General features: G+C 50.3%; 1 protein-coding gene across 1 annotated transcript in view; it reads left to right on the plus strand.

The window, feature by feature from the left end:
- acaa1 (acetyl-CoA acyltransferase 1) overlaps positions 1-21,893 on the plus strand; it is a 33,915-nt gene that overhangs the window by 665 nt on the left and 11,357 nt on the right. The window contains exons 2-8 of the mRNA XM_080213620.1: positions 918-1,011; positions 3,180-3,237; positions 4,036-4,115; positions 5,541-5,583; positions 9,071-9,178; positions 10,395-10,475; positions 20,163-20,353. Of these exons, the coding sequence (XP_080069746.1) occupies positions 918-1,011; positions 3,180-3,237; positions 4,036-4,115; positions 5,541-5,583; positions 9,071-9,178; positions 10,395-10,475; positions 20,163-20,353 (655 nt within the window). The remainder of the gene's footprint in view (positions 1-917; positions 1,012-3,179; positions 3,238-4,035; positions 4,116-5,540; positions 5,584-9,070; positions 9,179-10,394; positions 10,476-20,162; positions 20,354-21,893) is intronic.

Below are 21,893 nucleotides of genomic sequence, written 5' to 3' on the forward strand. Positions count from 1 at the left end.
TGGAAGGAGAGAGAGAGAAGGGGGGAGTGTGGAAGGAGAGAGAGAGAAGGGGGGAATGTGGAAGGAGAGAGAGAGAGAAGGGGGGAGTGTGGAAGGAGAGAGAGAGAGAAGGGGGGAGTGTGGAAGGAGAGAGAGAGAGAGAGAGAGAGAAGGGGGGAGTGTGGAAGGAGAGAGAGAGAAGGGGGGAGTGTGGAAGGAGAGAGAGAGAAGGGGGGAGTGTGGAAGGAGAGAGAGAGAAGGGGGGAGTGTGGAAGGAGAGAGAGAGAAGGGGGGAGTGTGGAAGGGGTTTGAAGAGAAGGAGAAGGGGAGTGTGTTGGAAGTGAATGAACGGAGGAAGGGGTAAGGGGGTTTGTCAGGTTACTGGGAAGTAAGGGAGTGAAAAAGTTAATAATTTTGTGACCTTTAATCAGCAGAATCTCATCTGGATTCTGGCCATTGGTCTAGTTTGTGCAGAATCTTGAACTTCGGACAACTGGAAATGTTTCTGTTCAGATAATCCCAATTCCTTCTGCTCTCCCCCTGGCCCTCATCCCCCTGACCCTGGCCCTCATCCCCCACCCCTTCAGATAATGCCCCCACCCCCCAGCCTCTCAGATAATGCCCCCACCCCCCAGCCTCTCAGATAACGCCCCCACCCCCCAGCCTCTCAGATAACACCCACCACCACTCCCCCCCATCAGATAAGCCCAATTCCCTTTGCTCTGTCCCTAACCCCCATTCCCACCCCCTCAGTCTCTAACCCCTCACTCCCACCCCCTCGCTCTCTAACCCCTCGCTGTCTAACCCCCCCCACTCCCACCCCCTTCACGCTCTCCTCTCACTGAGTTGATTTGGATGAGGTCAGAATTGTCTAACACGATTTCTCTGTTAACCTCCCCCCCTCGCCCCGTCTCTGATCTTTTCTGTGCTTCTTACAGGACACAACACCAGATGAGCTGCTGTCTGCTGTAATGGTGGCCGTGTTGAGAGACGTCCGACTTGATCCTCGCCAACTCGGGGACATATGTGTCGGTAACTGAAACCTATTCTCTCTCCTCCTCCTCTATTGGAAAGCCCCTTTTATTTTTCAGGTACAGAGTGTGCAGCTCCTTGTTCCAGTGTAGCTCGTTCGCACACTGCACCACTCAGATAAACGACTGGTGGAGCTCTGAACAAGGTTGGCTTTATTCCCTCTCCTCAGGCGCTGCCAGACCCGCTGAGATTTTCCAGCATTTTCTGTTTTTGTTTCAGATTTCCAGGATTTATTTTGGTTTTATATTGTGTAAGTGCAGTGACCAAAATAAATCCCTCTTTTGTGTCGAGGGATATGTGTTAGAACATAGAACACGACAGCACAAACAGGCCCTTCGGCCCACAAGTTGCGCCGATCACATCAACACCTACCAAGCCATAGGCCTATCTGTAACTCCCAATCCCATTAAATCCCATGTACTCATCCAGAAGTCTCTTAAAAGGCCCCAGCGAGTTCGCCTCCACCATCACCGACGGCAGCCGATTCCACTCACCACCCTCTGAGTGAAAAACTTACCCCTGACATCTCCTCTGTACCTGCTCCCCAGCACCTTAAACCTGTGTCCTCTCGTAGCGACCATTTCAGCCCTGGGAAATAGCCTCCGAGGATCCACCCGATCTATACCTCTCAACATTGTTGTGATACTGGGGGAGACTACTTCTTTTGGAATGGGTTACAGAGAGATATACAGCACGGAGACAGGCCCTTCGGCCCAAATCATCCATGGCGATTAGGTTTCCTAATCTGAACTAATCCCATTTGCCTGCCTTTGGCCCCTATCCCTCTGAACCCTTCCCATCTATATACCTGTCCAAGTGTCTTTTAAGTGTTGTGACTGTGCTCGCCTCCACCACCTCCTCTGGCAGCTCATTCCACCACCCTCTGTGTGAAAAAGTTGCCCCTCAGGCCCCCTTTCAATGTAAACCTATGCCCTCTTGTTTTGGACTCCCCCTACCCTAGGGAAAAGACCTTGGCTATTCACCTTATCCAAGCCCCTGGTGATTTTATAAACCTCTATAAGGTCACCCCCTCATCATCCTACGCTCCAGGGGAAAAAAAATCCCAGCCTCCCCTTATAATTCAAGCCTTCCAGTCCCGGTAACATCCTTGTAAATCGTGTTTTTTTGCTCCCTTTCCAGTTTAATAACATCCTTTCTGTAGCAGGGTGATCAGAATTATACGCAGTGCTCTAAATGTGGCCTTACCAATGTCTTGTAACATAACGTCCCAACTCCTGTACTCACTGCTGTGACTGATGAAGGCCAGTGTGTCAAATGCTGCCTTCACCACCCTGTCCACTTTCAAGGAACATTAGTTTTATTGATCAGTGTCACGAGTTGGCTTACGTTAACACCGCAATGAAGTTACTGTGAAAATCCCCCTAGTCGCCACGCTCCGGCGCCTGTTTGGGTACACTGAGGGGGAGTTTAGCACGGCCAATCCACCTAACCAGCATATCTTTCAGACTGTGGGAGGAAACCGGAGCACCCAGAGGAAACCCACGCAGACACGGGGAGAATGTGCAGACTCCTCACAGACAGTGACCCAAGCCAGGAATCGAACCCGGGTCCCTGGCGCTGTGAGGCAGCAGTGCTAACCATTGTGCCACCGTACGTTGTAAAGAAATTGCTTCGAAGGAGAGCAGGTTCTGCATTGTAAAGAACAGAGAAAAGTACAGCACGGGAACAGGCCCTTTGGCCCTCCAAGCCTGTGCCGATCACAATGCCCCAACTAAACTAAAACGAAACCTCCTGCCCTCACTCAGTCCGTATCCCTCTACTCCCTCCCTATTCATGTACCCATCCAGATGCCTCTTAAATGTTGCTAATGTGCCTGCTTCCACCACCTCCTCTGGCAGCGCGTTCCAGGCACCCACCACTCTCTGCGTGAAATATTCCCCCCGTACATCTCCCTTAAACTTTCCCCCTCTCACCTTGAACCTGTGCCCCCTAGAGCAGGGGTGGATGTGTATCACTCACCTCTCTCTCTCTCTCTCTCTCTCTCTCCCCCGACACTCCTACAGAGGGCAGCACTGAGACAGAATGGCAGCGGGGTTGTGAGTAATAGTCAGTGGCCCATGTGGGACAGTTTGAAGCTCAAGCACTGGGGACGGGAACTGTAAATCTTCACGGCCGTCGCAGTAATCGTTCTTTTGATCTTCTGCTAGGCAACGTCATGCAGCCGGGGGCTGGAGCGCTGATGGCCAGAGTGGCTCAGTTCCTGAGGTACTGCCTCCAATTCAGATCCATTTCTCTCCTAATTCTACTTGAATGTTCTAGCTGAGGATCAAGAGCCTCAGGATGTTCCTGGGAATTAATAGATTCCTATGGGCCGTCCAACAAATTTTAAGGCTCACCTGTCTCTTATGTTGGAGCTATTGGGGATCTTCCATTAATGTCTGTATAAGCTGTTGTATGTTTATTGATGTCTCCTATTTTTTACATCCACAGGGTATTCGATCCGCCTTGTTGGCCAACAAAGGGCGTACACGCGGTGGGTCGTGCCAGGGCCGCTCTTGGATGTTGCTCCGAGAGTTGCCTAGTGCTTCACGTCGTTAGTGTACGCTTAAACTGGACCAACTGACGGGCAACACCACAGCCCAGTGACTATCACTGTTTGCTGCGCAGTTACAGGGACCCGGGTCAGATCTCCGACTTTGGGTCTATGTGTGCGGGAGTTTGCACATTCTCCCCGTGATTGCGTGGGTTTTCTCCGGGTGCTCCGGTTTCCTCCCACACCCCAAAAACGTGCTCTTAGGCTGATTGGTGTTAACAAATTGTCCCTAAATTGGATCTCCCTTAATCTGGCGTGCATATAATTCCCTAAATTTGCACCCCTTTATTGTGGAGTCCAAGAGTTGTAGGTAGAAGAAGGATTGGAATGAGGCACTCACTGAGTGTTAAAATGGGCGGCACGGGCTTGTAGGGCCGAAGGGCCTGTTTCCTGTGTTGTGCTGTTCTTTGTTCTAATTGCCTTCACCCTCTCCGGTCAGTCTAATCCATTTCCCCTCTCTGCCTTGCCAGCGGAATTCCCGAGTCGGTCCCCGTGTACAGTGTCAACAGGCAGTGTTCCTCAGGACTTCAGGCCTTCATCAATATCTCAGGTGAGTTCTTTGCCCCCTTGCTGCCGTCCTGTGTGGATAGGAACACTCTCGGTCTGTCTGCGCACGGCCTGCGGTGTCAGAACTGTTACCCCATTAATCCAGCCTTACCTCTCTGTGGTGTTTCCCCATCCCGCGGAGGTGCTTTGTGAAATACAGCCACCATTCAGGTGGCACAGCGCCCAGCACTGCTGCCTCGCAGCGCCATGGACCCGGGTTCAAATCCCGGCTCGGGTCACTGTCAGTGCGGAGTCTGCACGTTCTCCCCGTACCTGCGTGGGTTTCCTCCGGTTTCATGGAATCATAGAAACCCTACAGTGCAGAAAGAGGCCCATCGAGTCTGCACCGACCACAATCCCCTCAATCTGGTTTCCAATGTGGAGTGCCATAAGCATAGACAAGGGTCATGGATGGAAGTGGGGAACTCACAATGTTGAAATGGCGGCGTGGGCTCGTTGGGCCGAAGGGCCTGTTTCCCGTGCTGTGTTGCTCTTTGTTCTTTGTAATCCCACCCAGGCCCTACCCCCACATCCCTATATATTATACCCACTAATCCCTCTAACCCTACACATCTCAGGACACTAAGGGGCAATTTAGCACAGCCAATCAACCTAACCTGCACATCTTTGGACTGTGGAGGAAACTGGAGCACCCGGAGGAAACCCACGCAGACGTGAGGAGAATGTGCAATCTCCACACCCGAGCCGGGAATCGAACCCTGGCCCCTGGAGCTGTGAAGCAGCAGTGCTATCCGCTGTGCTACTGTGCTGCCCAAAGATGTGTGCGGGTTAGGTGGATTGGCCATGCTAAATTGCCCCTTAGGGTCCCGGGATGTGCAGGTTAGAGGGATTGGCAGGGTAAATATGTGGGGTTACGGGGATGAGGCCTGGGTACAGACTTGATAGGCTGAATGGCCTTCTGCACCGTAGAGATTCTGTTAACTGTTCTCAATGATAGTAAGCAGAGGCCACGGGATTCAGCTGCTTGCAAAGGATCCTGGGAGGGGGAGGCGGAAAAACATTTTCTTTTCTAACACCATGAGTTTTTAAAAATTCATTTGTGGGACATGGGTGTCGCTGGCTGGCCGGCGTTTATTGCCCATCCCCAGTTGCCCGAGGGCGGTTGAGAGGCAGCAGTGCTAACCACTGTGCCGCCCAGGATTGTAATGAGTGGTGGGAACAGGCTCGAGGGGCCAAATGGCCTCTTCCTGCTCCTAGCTGGTATGTTCGCGTATCCCTGTTTCCAGCGCCCTTGTCGGTAGCAGGTTCCAGGATGGTTCTTTCAGAGACAGAATAATGTCCTGTGCATTTGATGAACTTGGAGGGTTAAAGGGCAGGCACGGGGAGTATAAATTGTGGGGCTTTGTAACAAAATGTACTCTCCTTGGGGTTTGTGTGTCACTGACTGAAGCAATGTGTTTCTTCCCAGGTGGCATCAGGAATGGTTTCTACGACATTGGTCTGGCTTGTGGGTAGGTTTACTGTTGGCTGGAGTGTTCTCACAGCTTGGTGCCTCTGCCTCACGGTCCTCAGAATTAGTGACCGTCGCTGGGGGTCGGGTTGGAAGGTTTGCCAGCGTCCCTCAGTGACCCAGTACAGCTTGTCGCCTGCAATCGGTCTGCTTGTTTCCTTGCTAGGACGGGGTTGGTCACGTGGCAGGGACTGATGGGCTGAATGGCCGTTGTAGAATATGGAACAGTACAGGCCCTTCGGCCCTCAATGTTGTGCGGAGCTATGTCCAAACCCAAGCTCACGCCATCCCACTCCCTATCATTCCGGAGTGCTCCATGTGCCTATCCAATAACCGCTTGAAAGTTCCTAAAGTGTCCGACTCCACTATTACAGCAGGCAGCCCATTCCACACCCCAACCACTCTCTGAGTGAAGAATCTACCTCGGACATCCCTCCTATATCTCCCACCATGAACCTTATAGTTATGCCTTCTAGTGACAGCTACATCCACTGGAGGAAATAGTCTCTGCACGTCCACTCTATCAATCCCCCTCATCATCTTATAAACCTCTATTAAGTCGCCTCTCATCCTCCTCCGCTCTAAAGAGAAAAGCCCCAGCTCCCTCAACCTTTCCTCATAAGACCTACCCTCCAAACCAGGCAGCATCCTGGTAAATCTCCTCTGCACTCTCTCCAATGCTTCCACATCCTTCTTATAGTGAGGTGACCAGAACTGCACACAATATTCCAAATGTGGTCTCACCAATGCCTGGTATAGTTGCAGCGTAAGCTCTTAAACTCAAACCCCCTGTTAATAAACACTAACACACTATAAGCCTTCTTCACGGCTTTATCCACTTGAGTGGCTACCTTCAGAGATCTGTGGATATGAACCCCAAGATCTCTCTGTTCCTCTCCATTTCTCAGTTTTGTTTTCCACATGAACTTGGCTGCTGGACATTTGACCAGATGTAGGGGGTGGATGGGGGAGATTGGAGTTGAGCTGAATGGCTCCAGTAGCGAGCCACGGAAGCAGCCGCTGCGATTGGAGAATTGTTGGGTTTTGTCCGGCACTAATGAACTCACTTGGCATTGCCCAAGCAGGCTGGCATTCTGCACTGTACTGAGTCTTCACTGGTGTGTTGGTGGGACAAATATCTCCCACACTGCGCTGGCGGAAAACTGCCAGCTCTACACAGGCCTCTGTCATGGCCCAACTTTACATAAAATCATAGAATCCCTACAGTGCAGAAGGAGGCCATTCAGCCCATCGTGTCTGTACCAGCAACAATCCCATCCAGGCCCTATTGCCATAACACCACATATTTACCCTGCTAACCTACGCATCCTGGGACACTAAGGAGCAATTTAGCATGGCCAATCAACCTAACCTGTACATCTTTGGAGTGTGGGAGGAAACCGGAGCACCCGGAGGAAACCCATGCAGACACGGGGAGAATGTGCAGACTCCACACAGGCAGTGATCCAAGCCTGGAATTGAACCCCAGTCCCTGGCGCTGTGAGGCTACAGGGCTAACCGTTTAGTGTTGACTGATCAGCTCAGAATATCGTACGGTCTTAATGATTTAAGGAGCTGCTAATATTTGGTGTTGCTGCTCTGCATTGGTGCCTGCTGTTAGCTTTTCTTTAAATTATAGAATCATAAAATCCTACAGTGCAGAAGGAGGCCATTCGGCCCATCAAGTCTGAACCAACCACAATCCCACCCAGACCCAATCCCCGTAATCTCATGCATTTACCCTAGCTAGTCCCCCTGACACTCAGGAACAATTTAGCATGGCCAATCCGTCCAACCCGCACATCTTTGGACTGTGGGAGGAAACTGGAGCACCCGGAGGAAACCCACGCAGACACGGGGAGAACGTGCAAACTCCTCACAGACAGTGACCCAAGTCGGAAAATGTTAATGGTACCATCTCCAATATACTGACCAAGATATAACTTCCCTCAGTTTAAAGTTTATCTATTAGTGTCACAAGTAGGCTTATATTAGCACTGCAATGAAGTTACTGTGAAAATCCATCTGGTTGCCACACTCTGGCGTCTTTTCGGTTACACTGAGGGAGGATTTAGCACGGACAATACACCTAACTGGCATTCTTTCGGACTGTGGGAGGAAACTGGAGCACCCGGAGGAAACCCATGCAGACACGGGGAGATCGTGCAAACTCCACACAGACAGTGACCCGAGCCGGGAATCGAACCCAGGTCCCTGGAGCTGTGAGACAGCAGTGCTAACCCACTGTGCCACAATTATTACAGTCATTTTTCCTTTGTGTCTGTGCTGTCCCTTTGAAAGAAGAATCCATTTAGCTCTCCTTCTGCCTGCCCTTTCTCTGTAGCCCGGCAAATTTACATCCTTCAATTCCCTTTTGAAGGTTCCTGCCTCCACTGCCCATCCAGATCGTAACAGCTCGCTGCGTGCAGAAAGAAAACCCTCTCTTCATCTCTCCCTCAGGTCATCCTGCCGTCGTTCTGTCCCCTCTGGTTACCGACCCTCCTGCTGCTCAAAACAGCTTCTCCTTAGTTCCTCCCTCAGTCTCCTTTATTGAATCTCCCCTTGGTCACCTCAGTCAGCTGCAAGGCCAACACTCCCAGCCTCTCCCTCCTACTAAATCTCGCCACCCCACCCCCAACCCCATCCCCATCATCCTTCCTAGAGCGGGACACTGGGAACATCGTTCCAGGTGGCTCTGGAGTAAGGGTTTGAGTTGAGGTGCAGAGGGACCTCGGGGTCCTTGTGCATGAGTCGCAAAAACCCAGCTTGCAGGTGCAGCAGGTGGTCAGGAAGGCGAATGGGATGCTGGCCTTCATAGCGAGGGGGATTGAATATAAAAGTAGGGAGGTCTTGCTGCAGCTGTATAGGGCATTGGTGAGGCCGCAGCTGGAGTACTGTGTGCAGTTTTGGGCGCCGTACTTACGCAAGGATATTTTGGCCTTGGAGGGAGTGCAGAGGAGGTTTACTAGGCTGATACCGGAGTTGAGGGGGTTGAGCTATGAGGAGAGGCTGAATAGATTAGGCTTGTACTCGTTAGAGTTTAGAAGAATGAGGGGAGATCTCATTGAGACATATAAGATGATGAATGGGATGGGTAGGATAGAGGTGGAGAGACTCTTCCCGCTCAGAAAGGACAGTAGGACTAGGGGGCACAGCCTCAAGATAAAGGGGGGGCGGTTTAGAACAGAGTTGAGGAGGAACTTCTTCACTCAAAGGGTGGTGAATCTCTGGAATTCTCTGCCCGTTGAAGTGGTGGAGGCTGCCTCGCTAAATATTTTTAAGACGCGGGTTGATGGGTTTTTGATAAGAGAGGGGATTAAGGGTTATGGGGAGAGGGCGGGAATGTGGAACTGAGCCACGACAGATCAGCCATGATCTTATTGAATGGCGGGGCAGGCTCGAAGGGCTAGTTGGCCTACTCCTGCTCCTAATCTTATGTTCTTATGTTCTTTATTCTGAGGGATGATGTGCTGTTTTGTTTGCCGCAGGGTTGAGAGTATGAGTCGAAGGACCGCAGACAACGCGGACGGCCTTGGGGACATCGGCAGCCGCATGATGGACAACGAGAAGGCCAGGGATTGCCTGATTCCCATGGGGTAACGCACTCTCTCCTCTCCGTACTACAGCGATGGCATAGGGGCATTATCACAAGACTATTAATCCAGAAACTCAGCTAATGTTCTGGGGACCCGGGTTCGAATCCCGCCACAGGAGATGGTGGAATTTGAATTCAATAAAAAAAACCTGGGAGTAAGAATCTAATGATGACCATGAAACCATTGTTGGAAAAACCCATCTGGTTCACTAATGTCCTTTAGGGAAGGAAATCATAGAATCCCCACAGTGCAGAAAGAGGCCATTTGGCCCATCAAGCCTGCACCGGTAACAATCCCATCCCAGACCCTATCCCCGTAACCCCAATCTAACCCTCGAACCTATGCATCCCGAGACACTAAGGGGCAATTTGGCACGGCCAGTGCGCCTAACCAGCACGCCTTTTGGACTGTGGGAGGAAACCGGAGCACCCGGGGGAAACCCACGCAGACACGGGGAGAATGTGCAAGTTCCGCACAGACAGCGACCCAAGGCCGGGAATTGAACCCCAGGTCCCTGGCGCTGTGGGACAGCAGTGCCAACCACTGTGCCACCTGAATAGTGACTGTATTTCACAAAGCACCTCCGCAGGATGGGAAAACACTGTAGAAAGGTAAGGCTGGATTAATGGGGTAACAATGCTGATACCTCAGGCTGTGCGCTGACAGACCGTGAATGGTCTTAAGGTTCTTGAGGTACCTGCTACTGCAGGTAGATGTGGGAGCTGAAACCCCTTTGAATCACTGATTAGAACTGGCTACGGCCAAAGTGACAGCAATGGGCTGTGTCCCACTAGTATCAATGATGTGGGGATGCCGGCGTTGGACTGGGGTAAACACAGTAAGAAGTCTGACAACACCAGGTTTAAGTCCAACCGATTTATTTGATAGTCAACTCAACCGTGTGTGCTGTTATATGCTCTGTCTGAGGCCAGAACTCCCCTGACGAAGAGGGGAGCCTCGAAAGCTTGTATCAGATAAATCGGTTGGACTTAAACCTGGTGTTGTCAGACTTCCCACAGTTATCAACGCAGTGAACTCATCGTGAACTCCTTTCACCGCGTTCCTGCCCCGTGCGCACCCCCCCCCCAGCACTTTACAAGCATCGAGGTGTTTCTTGAAGCGTGATTATTGTTTGAACACAGGAGTCAGTTCACGTGTCGGTGATCTGGAGAAGCGTGCTGTGTCCCAGGCTGACCCGACTGCTGATTTCTTACAGGATAACGTCGGAGAACGTGGCCGAGAGGTTTGGTATCACCAGAGAGAGGCAGGACGCCTTCGCTTTCGTCTCCCAGCAGAGGTACGTTACCTCCCCCCAACCCCACCAAACCTACCAGCTCAGCACGTACACCAATCAGAGCAGTCAGATTTTACAGCGGCTGACCCGAGACCGGAATTTGAACCCGGGACCCGTGGCTGTTTGGCCCGTCCTCTTGGTGCTAGAACAATCCAAAGCCTCATCCTGCTGCTTTGTTCCCATTTCTCCCATTGGTGGTGCATCGTCTCGCTGCATCAGCTGATCGATGGTCTGATATCCAACCACTTGGTGACAAACAGTCCGCATTCCAACAATTAAAATCAAACACAGCAAACCTCTTTCTATCTCTTCCCTGAAACGTAGAAACTAGAAGCAGGAGGAGGCCATTCGGCCCTTCGAGCCATTCATTTTGATCATGGCTGATCATCAAATTCAATATCCTGATTCTCTCGTCCTCCCATATCCCTCAATCCCTTTATCCCCAAGAGCTATATCTAATTTCTTCTTGAAATCGCACAACGTTTTGGCCTCAACTCCATTCTGTGGGAGTGAATTCCACACATTCCCCACCCTCTGGGTGAAGAAATTTCTCCTCACCCTCAGTTCTAAAAGGTTTACCCCTTATCCTCAAACTATGACCCCCTAGTTCTGGGCTCCCCCCACCATTGGGAACATTCTTTCTGAATCCACCCTGTCTAACCCTGTTAGGATTTTATAAGTTTCTATGAGATCCCCTCTCACTCTTCTAAACTCCAGTGAATATAATCCTAACCGACTCAGCCTCTCCTCATATGACAGACCTGCCATCCCAGGAATCAGCCTGGTAAACCTTCACTGTACTCCCTCTATAGCAAGGACATCCTTCCTCAGATAAGGACACTAAAACTACACCCAATACTCTAGGTGTGGCCTCACCAACACTCTATACAATTGAAGTAAAACATCCCTAACCCTATACTCAAATGCTCTCGCTATGAAGGCCAACACACCATTTATCTTCTTTACTGCTTGCTGTACCTACGCGCTTACTTTCAGTGACTGATGCACGAGGACACCAAGGTCTTTCTGTGTATCCACCTCCCTCAATTTACACTCATTCAAGTAATAATGTCTTCCTATTATTGCTACCAAAGTGGATAACCTCACATTTATCCACCTTATACTGCATCTACCATGCAGATGCACACACACACAGCCTGTCCAAATCACACTGAATCATCTCTACACCCTCCTCACAGCTCACCCTCCCATCCAACTTCATATCTGCAGATTTAGAGATAATATATTCAGTTCCCTCTTCCAAATCATTAATATATAATGTGAACAGTTGAGTTCCTAGCACAGATCCCTGCAGAATCCCATTAGTCACTGACAGCCAATCGGAAAAAGACCGATTTATGCCAACTCTTTGCTTCCTATCTGCTAACCAGCCTTCGACACATCTCAGGACATTACCTGCAATCCCACATGCTAAAACTTTGCATAGTACTCTGTTATGTCAGACCTTGTTGAAAGCCTTCCGAAAGTCTAAATAAACCACATCCACTGGTTCTCCTCGGTCAACTCTACTAGTTACATCCTCAAAGAATTCCAATAGATTCGACAAGCATGATCTCCCCTTTGTAAATTTAATTGAATGGGGGAAGATGGTCGTGGTATTGTCACTGGATTAGTAATCCAGAGGCCCAGCCCTCCGGGGACGTTGATTCAAATCCCACCACGGTTACTGATGGGATTTAAATGCAAATGATGAATCTGGAACCCAAAGCTAGTCTCAGGAATGGCCACTGGTATAACTATCATTCATTGTCTGAAAAACCTATCTTTTTTGCTAATGTCCTTGAGGGAAGGGAATCTGCGGTCCTTACCTTGTCTGGCCTACATGTGACTCCAGACCCACAGTAATGTGGTTGACTCTTAACTTTGCAAAACTGCAAAACATTGCAAAACTGATTGCACGATTGCTGAGTTGATGGTGATCTGATTGGGGTGTTTCACAGTCTCCTGTGTCAGTTTCATTACCTTCTCTGTACAGGCAGCAGCTCCTCAATACACCTTGTCCTTGTTACCTGGAATCTACGTTACAAACCACATTTTTTTTTGTTTAGACCCCACAACCTCTAACATAGTTAGGAGATTACAAAAAGCAGAGTTCAGGGTCAACCACATTGGAGGAGTTAGAGGCCAGACCAGCTCAGGACAGCAGATTTCCTTCCCTGGAGGATATTAGAAAATCAGACATGTTTTTCTAAACATTTCAGTAATTTTATGGTCATTATTGCTGAAAGTGCCTCCTTATTCCTGATGTTTTATATTTAATTAAATTTGACACTCACGAGATTTGAAACTTGTGTCTCCAGGTTATTAATCTGGCTCTCTGGGTTCTGAGTCCAGTACAGTGAACATAAGAACATAAGAAATAGGAGCAGGAGTAGGCCATCTAGCCCTTCGAGCCTGCCCCGCCATTCAATAAGATCATGGCTGATCTGTCGTGGCTCAGTTCCACTTTCCCGCCCTCTCCCCATAACCCTTAATCCCTTCTCTTATCAAGAACCCATCAACCCACTTCTTAAAAATATTTAGCGAGGCAGCCTCCACCACTTCAACGGGCAGAGAATTCCAGAGATTCACCACCCTTTGAGTGAAGAAGTTCCTCCTCAACTCTGTTCTAAACCGCCTCCCCTTTATCTTGAGGCTGTGCCCCCTAGTCCTACTATCTTTTTTGAGCGGGAAGAGTCTCTCCACCTCTATCCTATCCATCTCATTCATCATCTTATACGTCTCAATGAGATCTCCCCTCATTCTTCTAAACTCTAACGAGTACAAGCCGAGTTTATTCAGCCTCTCCTCATAGCTCAACCCCCTCAACTCCGGTATCAGCCTAGTAAACCTCCTCTGCACTCCCTCCAGGGCCAAAATATCCTTGCGCAGGTGCGGCGCCCAAAACTGCACACAGTACTCCAGCTGCGGCCTCACCAATGCCCTATACAACTGCAGCAAGACCTCCCTACTTTTATATTCAATCCCCCTCGCTATGAAGGCCAGCATCCCATTCGCCTTCCTGACCACCTGCTGCACCTGCAAGCTGGGTTTTTGCGACTCATGCACAAGGACCCCGAGGTCCCTCTGCACCGTCGCCTGCTGAAGTTTTTCGCCACGTAAGTAATAGTCCTTCCTACCATTCTTCCTACCAAAGTGGACCACCTCACACTTGCCAACATTAAATTCCATTTGCCATTTCCTGGCCCATTCGCCCAGCCTATCGAGATCCTTCTGCAGACTCTCCACACCCTCCGCACAATTTGCCTTTCCCCCAATCTTGGTGTCATCAGCAAATTTCGACACCCTACACTCGGTTCCCTCCTCCAGATCATCTATATAAATGGTAAATAGCTGAGGCCCCAGCACCGATCCCTGGGGCACCCCACTAGTCACCAACCGCCAATCCGAATAGCACCCATTGACCCCCACTCTCTGTCTCCTATTTGACAACCAATCCTCTATCCACGCTAACACCCTACCCCCAACTCCATGTCCCCTGACCTTCTGCAATAACCTCTTGTGAGGTACCTTGTCAAACGCCTTCTGAAAATCCAGAAAGACCACATCCACCGGCTCTCCTCTATCCACTGCCCTAGACACATCCTCATAGAACTCCAGTAAATTTGTCAGACACGACTTCCCTTTAATGAAACCGTGTTGCGTCTGCCCTATCAAGCAATTCCCTTCAAGATGCCTCGCAATTTCCTCCTTAATGACGGATTCTAACATTTTACCTACCACAGACGTTAAACTAACCGGCCTATAATTCCCCGCCTTTTGCCTGGCACCCTTCTTAAACAACGGCGTAACATTAGCCGTTTTCCAATCTTCCGGCACTTCCCCGGAATCCAGTGACGTCTGGAAAATAACCACCAAGGCATCCACTATAACCTCCGCCATTTCTTTCAGAACCTTCGGATGCATTCCATCCGGCCCTGGGGACTTGTCCACAATCAGCCCCTCCAGTCTGTCGAGCACCACCTCTCTAGTAACAGTAATGTCATTAAGACCCTCCAGTCCTACCACCTTTCCATCGCTAACACCCGGCAAATTATTCACATCCTCCTCCGTGAAGACAGAAACAAAAAAGTTATTCAGTACCTTAGCCATATCCCCATCCCCTACCACTAGGTCCCCTTTCTTATCCTCTAAAGGACCAACGTTCACCCTAGCCAGCCTCTTCCTTTTTATATATTTATAAAAACTCTTGCTATCCTTTTTTATATTAAGCGCTAGCCCAGCTTCATAGCTTCTCCTACCCTCCTTTATCAACTTCTTTGTCAATCTTTGTTGACATTTAAACCTTTCCCAATCCTCTTCTCGCCCACTGCTCTTAGCTACTCTAAATTCCTCCGCTTTTAATTTAACACTTTCTTTCACCTCCTTCGTTATCCACGGCTTATTACCTCTCCTCCTACAGTCCTTTTTGACCATCGGAATAAATTTCTGCTGAGCACCAAGAAAGATCTCCTTAAAGATCCTCCACTGCTCCTTAACAGACCCTCCCTCCAACGCGCTCCCCCAGTCCACATTCGCCAATTCTTCTCTCATCCTACCATACTCCCCTCTATTCAAACAAAGGACGCGTGTCCGGGAACCCACTTTCTCCTCCTCCATCTGCAACAGAAACTCCACCATACAATGATCACTCTCTCCAAGAGGGTCCTTCACCGCAAGGTCCCTAATTCTACCCGCCTCGTTACATAGCACCAGATCCAAGATAGCTCGCTCCCTCGTCGGCTCCAACACACTGTTCAAGGAAATTATCCCGGCAGCATTCCAAGAACTCCTCCTCGAGCCCACCTCGTCCAACATGGGTCGATCAATCAATATGCAGATTGAAATCCCCCATAACTACTGCCGTCCCATTCCTGCATGCCGCACTTATTTGCGTGTTAACAGCCCGCCCCACCTCCAGATCATTATTCAGGGGCCTATAGACGACACCCACCAGCGTCTTCCTCCCTTTGCTGTTCCTAATCTCCACCCACAATGATCCCACTTTCTGCTCTTTGGCTCCAATATCATCCCTTGCTACCACCTTGATACTATCCTTAATCAGCAGAGCTACGCCACCCCCTCTTTCCTCCTGCCTATCCTTCCTAAACACTTGATAGCCCTGTACATTCATCTCCCAGTCCCTGTCACCTTGCAGCCACGTCTCTGTAATGGCCACCAGATCGTATCCATTTGTGTCGATCTGCGCCACCAGCTCATCCACTTTATTCCGAATGCTTCGTGCATTCAGATAAAGCGCTTTCATCCCAGCCTTCACCTGGACCCTATTTGCCGTAACGCCACCAATTGGGACATCCTCGGCCTCTTCCCTTACCTGTACCCTCTCCTTAACTTTAGACCTCGTAACGTCACCTACCCTCGCACCCTCCCCCCCCCCCTAATTAGTTTGAAGCTCTGTCTACAGTCCTCTTTACTCGATTCGCCAGCACTCTGGTCCCAGCACGGTTCAGACCAACCCCATCCCGCCCGAACAAGTCCCACCTACCCCAATACTGGTGCCAATGCCCCATAAATTCAAACCCATTCCTCCCACACCAATCCCTGAGCCACCCATTCACTTCCTTTATCCTGTCAACCCTACGCCCGTCTGCACTCGGTTCAGGCAGTAGCCCAGAGACGACCACCTTGTCGGTTCTACTTTTTAATTTCATTCCCAGCTTCTCATACTCCCTCCCCAGATCCTCAGTCCTCACTTTGCCTACGTCGCCGGCACCCACATGTACCACAACGACCGGGTTCTCACCCTCCCACTCCAGGTTCCTCTGCAGCCCAGCTGCGACATCCCGTACCCGAGCACCAGGCAGATAACACACCCTTCTGTGCACTTTGTCATTGTGACAAAGGACAGTGTCAATACCCTTCACCCCACTATCCCCAATCACTACTACGTTCCTTTTCCCCTTCTCTTTGCCTATGTCCTGCTGCATCACTGTACCGTGTGCAGTTTGCTCACCAACCTCACCTGCCTCGTCCTCTTCCAGAGTGGAAGCAAGAACCTCAAACCTGTTATGCAGATTAAGAGGCTGAGGCCTCCGCTCCTCACCCCCCTTCCTCCTCCCAGCAGCCCCCTTTTGTCCCTGACCTTTAGAGTTAGCCAGTCTAGGGGGGGTGGATGTCACTTGCACCCCATTGACAATGGCACCCTCTCTCCCCGTGATGAGCCTCAGTGTCTGTAGCTCAGAGGCCAGCTCATTTACCCTGAGCTGGAGCTCCTCCAGCAACCTGCACTTACTACAGACATGGTCACTGGGAAGGACCCTGGGGTCCACCAGTTCCCACATCATACAGAAACCACACATCACATGCCCCTCCATTATTCACTGTAATTTTTTATGGGGAAAAATTTTTTTCCTTGTTTCTTGCTGTAGTAGTTTTGAAAAAATTTTTTTCCTTGTTTTTTCAAACAAACTCACCTGGCCTTTTTTCCTTCAAGCCCTTTTTGATATTAAGCCCTATAACCTGGTGTTGTGAGACTTCTCACTGTGTTTACCCCAGTCCAACGCCCGCATCCCCATATTCTGAGTCCAGTAACATAGCTGCGGTGTTTATTTATTCATGAGTGTCACACAAGTAAGGCTTACATTAACACTGCAATAAAGTTACTGTGAAAATCCCCTAGTTGCCAAACTCAGGTGCCTGTTCGGGTACACTGAGGGAGAATTTAGCATGGCCAATGCACCTAACCAGCACATCTTTCAGACTGTGGGAGGAAACTGGAGCACCCGGAGGAAACCCACGCAGACACGGGGAGAACGTGCAAACTCCACACAAACAGTGACCCAAGCCAGGAATCGAACTCGTGTCCCTAGTGCTTTGAGGCAGCTGTGCTAACCACTGTGCTACCGTGCTGTATAGTGTGCTACACATAACCCAACTATCGATCCGATGTCTAAAATCTGACACCCTCGGGATCGGGTTTTTGGATTTTCCCAGATTTTGGATAACCTGCTGGTGAAACAGATAACTTCCCCTCCGGAGAATCGGGAGGGCTGTGGGGGTGGTGGGGAGGGGGGGCAAGTGCGAGGTGGTCCACTTTGGTAGGAATAATGGTAGGAAGGATTATTACTTACGTGGAGAAAAACTGCAGCAGGCGACGGTGCAGAGGGACCTCGGGGTCCTTGTGCATGAGTCGCAAAAACCCAGCTTGCAGGTGCAGCAGGTGGTCAGGAAGGCGCATGGGATGCTGGCCTTCATAGCGAGGGGGATTGAATATAAAAGTAGGGAGGTCTTGCTGCAGCTGTATAGGGCATTGGTGAGGCCGCAGCTGGAGTACTGTGTGCAGTTTTGGGCGCCGTACTTACGCAAGGATATTTTGGCCTTGGAGGGAGTGCAGAGGAGGTTTACTAGGCTGATACCGGAGTTGAGGGGGTTGAGCTATGAGGAGAGGCTGAATAGATTAGGCTTGTACTCGTTAGAGTTTAGAAGAATGAGGGGAGATCTCATTGAGACGTATAAGATGATGAATGGGATGGATAGGATAGAGGTGGAGAGACTCTTCCCGCTCAGAAAGGACAGTAGGACTAGGGGGCACAGCCTCAAGATAAAGGGGGGGGGCGGTTTAGAACAGAGTTGAGGAGGAACTTCTTCACTCAAAGGGTGGTGAATCTCTGGAATTCTCTGCCCGTTGAAGTGGTGGAGGCTGCCTCGCTAAATATATTTAAGACGCGGGTTGATGGGTTTTTGATGAGAGAGGGGATTAAGGGTTATGGGGAGAGGGCGGGAAAGTGGAACTGAGTCACAACAGATCAGCCATGATCTTATTGAATGGCGGGGCAGGCTCGAAGGGCTAGATGGCCTACTCCTGCTCCTATTTCTTATGTTCTTATGTTGGTAGGGGTGGGGGGTTGTAGGCAGACCCTAAAGGGCTGCAGTGGATGTTGGGCTTTGTTGTAGTGGGGTTTGGAGACTCTCCTTTTCAGTGGGGGAGGAGAACGGGCTAGAACTTCGAACAACTCAACGCAGCAACAGACACCTCCAGCCAAACGTAAATGTATAATTTGTTGTTTGGGAGAGGCAGGGAGGTTGGGGGCGAGGTTCATTCTTGAATGCCTTGCTGGCTATTGTATGGAGTATTGGTGTCCTCCTGCAGCGAAGGTTTACCAGGCTGATTCCGGGGGTGGTGGGACAGGCATATGAGGAGAAATTGAGTTGTTTAGGGTTATATTCACTGGAGTTTAGAGGAGTGAGAAGTGATCTCATAGAAACTTATAAAATTCTAACAGCATTAGACAGAGGAGATGCAGGGAGGATGTTCCCGAGGGTGGGGGGAGTCCAGAACCAGGGGTCACAGTCTGAGGATTCGGGGTAGACCATTTGTGACTGAGATGCAGAGAACTTTCTTCACCAAGTGAAGCCTGTGGAATTCGCTACTATAGAAAGCACTTGAGGCTAAAATATGTTTCCAAGGAGTTTGATATAACTCTTAGGGGCTAAGGAATCAAAGGATATGGCGGGGTGCGGAAATGGGAACAGATTACTGAGTTAGATGAACGTAATAAATGGTGGAGCAGCTTGAAGGGCTGAATGGCCTCCTCCTGCTCCTATTTTCCATGTTTGTGTATAGGGAAAGATGTGAACGGATTGGAGAGAGTGCAGGAGAGGGTGACAGGAATGGTTCCAGGGACGAGAAACTTCAGTGATGAGGATAGATTGGGGAGGTTCTCCTCGGAGAGAAGAAGGTTAAGAGGAGATTTGATCGAGATGCTCAAAATCGTGAGGGGGCTGGACAGAGTAGAGAGGGAGAAACTGCTCCCACTCGTAAAACGATCGGAAACGAGAGGGCATGGAACGAAAGTGATTTGTTAAAGAAGCAAATGTGATGTGAGAAAGACCAGCGAGTGGTGGGGTCTGGAATGTGCTGCCTGGAAGTGTGGTGGAGACAGCTTCAATCGAGGCATTCAGGAGGGTGTTAGATGATTACTTGAATAGAAACCATGTGCAGGGATACGGGGAAAGGGCAGGGGAATGGGGGAAAGGGCAGGGGAATGGCACCAAGTCATTATGCTCTTGTTGTCCAACAAGGGGCGTACACGCGGTGGGTTGTGCGAGGGCTGCTCTTGGATGTGGCTTCGAGAGTTGCCCAGTGCTTCACGTCGTTAGTGTACGCTTAAACTGGACCAACTGACGGGCAACACGACAGCTCAGTGACTATCACTGTTTGCTGTGCAGACACATGGATTTGGGCCGGTGTCTGCGGGAGTTTGCGCATTCTCCCCGTGATTGCGTGGGTTTTCTCCGGGTGCTCCGGTTTCCTCCCACATCCCAAATACGTGCTCTCAGGCTGATTGTTGTTAACAAATTATCCCTAAATTAGGCCTCCCTCAATCTGGTTATAATTCCTGTATTGTGGAGTCCAGTAGGCGTAGACAAAGGTCATAGGGAGAAGAGGGAACTCACAATGTTGAAATGGCGGCGCGGGCTCGTTGGGCCGAAGGGCCTGTTCCCCGGGCTGCGTTGTTCTTTGTTCTGTTGTTCATTTGGAGAGCTGGTGCACACAGGATGGGCCGAGTGGCCTCCTTCCGCACCGGAACAGTGCTGCGATTCTCACACTCACTTTGATCTGGCACCCAGACCTCTCGAGGAAGAAAAGTGTCCGGTTTTTTTTTTAGACAATTCCGGGCAGCTGGATTTTGGACGTGGTTGGTACCCGTTACATATTTTATATTGCAGAGCAGCCGAGGCCCAGAGAACGGGAGTGTTTGCCGCCGAGATCACGCCGGTTAAAACCACCATCCTCGACCAGGCCGGCAACGAGAGAACCATCACCGTCACCCAGGACGACGGGATCCGGGCCGACACCACCCTGGCCGGGCTCAGCAAGCTGCGGCCCGCCTTCAAGGAGAACGGCACCACGACCGCAGGTACAGACCGCAGCACACCAGCACCGACCAACTCCGAGGGCACGGGTTCCTAACTGGTACTTAATGGAGCTACCAACAGCACACTGACTGGATCCTTTACACGGGCATTGCTGGCAAGGCCAGCATTTGTTACCCATTCTAGTTACCCCTCGAACCAAGTGGCTTTGAGGCTATTTCAGAGGGTAGTTGAGGGTCTGGAGTCACACGCACATGTCCCTAGTAAAGGTGACAGATTTCCTATTATTAGTGAATGCGGTGTGTTTTTAACGGCAGTTTTTACTGAAATTAGCTTCATATTTCAGATTTTGTTATGCCCTGGTGAAATTTGAACCCATGTCCCCAGGGTCTCTCATCACTGGTCCAGTGACAAGATGCTGTCAGAGGTATAAGGTCAGAGGGGAATACTGTGTGCACATCTGGTGTTCAATTTGTTTCATTTATTCACAAGACATGGGCATCACTGGCTGGGCCAGTATTTATTATCCATCCCTAGTTACCCCTTGAGAAGGTGGGGGTGAGCTGCCTTCTTGAATCGCTGCGGTCCACGTGCTGTGGGTTGACCCACAATGACATTAAGAAGGGAATTCCAGGATTTTGACCCAGTGACGGTGAAGGAACGGCCGATATATTTCCAAGTCAGGATGGGTGAGTGGCTGGGAGGGGAACTTGCAGGTGGGGGTGTTCCCAAGTATCTGCTGCCCTTGTCCTTCTAGGTGGAAGTGGTGGTGGGTTTGGAAGGTGCTGTCTAAGGATCTTTGGTGAGTTGCTGCAGTGCATCTTGTAGATAGTACACACTGCTGCTACTGAGTGTCGGTGGTGGAGGGAGTGGATGTTTGTAGATGTGGTGCCAATCAAGTGGACTGCTTAATAATTTCCGAAAGGGAATTGGATAAAAACTTTACTATGAAATGTTTACAGGGCTATTGGGGAAAGAGCAGGGGAATAGGATTAACTATGACAGCTCTTTCAAAGGGCTGACATCGGCAGAATGGGCCCAATGGCCTCCTCCTGTTCCCTATCCCTCTCTGGCTGTAACCTTGCAAAGCAATGTGCGTCAACAGAGGGATATAATTGCTCAGAAATAGGGAAACTCTTGATTTATCCCCTCTCTTGTTCTTTGTAACCCTGGAATCCGCCTACAATGTCAGCCCTGAGACTTCTCGCCAGGGGTGGCACGGTGGCACAGTGGTTAGCACTGCTGCCTCACAGCGCCAGAGACCCGGGTTCAATTCCGGCCTCGGGTCACTGTCTGTGTGGAGTCTGCACATTCTCCCCGTGTCTGTGTGGGTTTCCTTCGGGTGCTCCGGTTTCCTCCCACAGTCCAAAGACGTGTGGGTTAGGAGGATTGGCCGGGCTAGATTGCTCCTTAGCATCTGGAGGATTAGCAGGGTAAAGATGTAGGGTTATGGGAATCGGGCCTGGGGTGGGATTGTTGTCAGTGCAGACTCGATGGGCTGAATGGCCTCTTTCTGCACTGTAGGGATTCTATGAAATTCTAAGTTGTTGCTAGGCGTTGATCCTGGTCATGTACATACCCAAG

The sequence above is a fragment of the Carcharhinus amblyrhynchos genome, chromosome 2 (assembly GCF_965287045.1).
Source record: "Carcharhinus amblyrhynchos chromosome 2, sCarAmb.v2.hapA, whole genome shotgun sequence".
Taxonomy (NCBI): domain Eukaryota; kingdom Metazoa; phylum Chordata; class Chondrichthyes; order Carcharhiniformes; family Carcharhinidae; genus Carcharhinus; species Carcharhinus amblyrhynchos.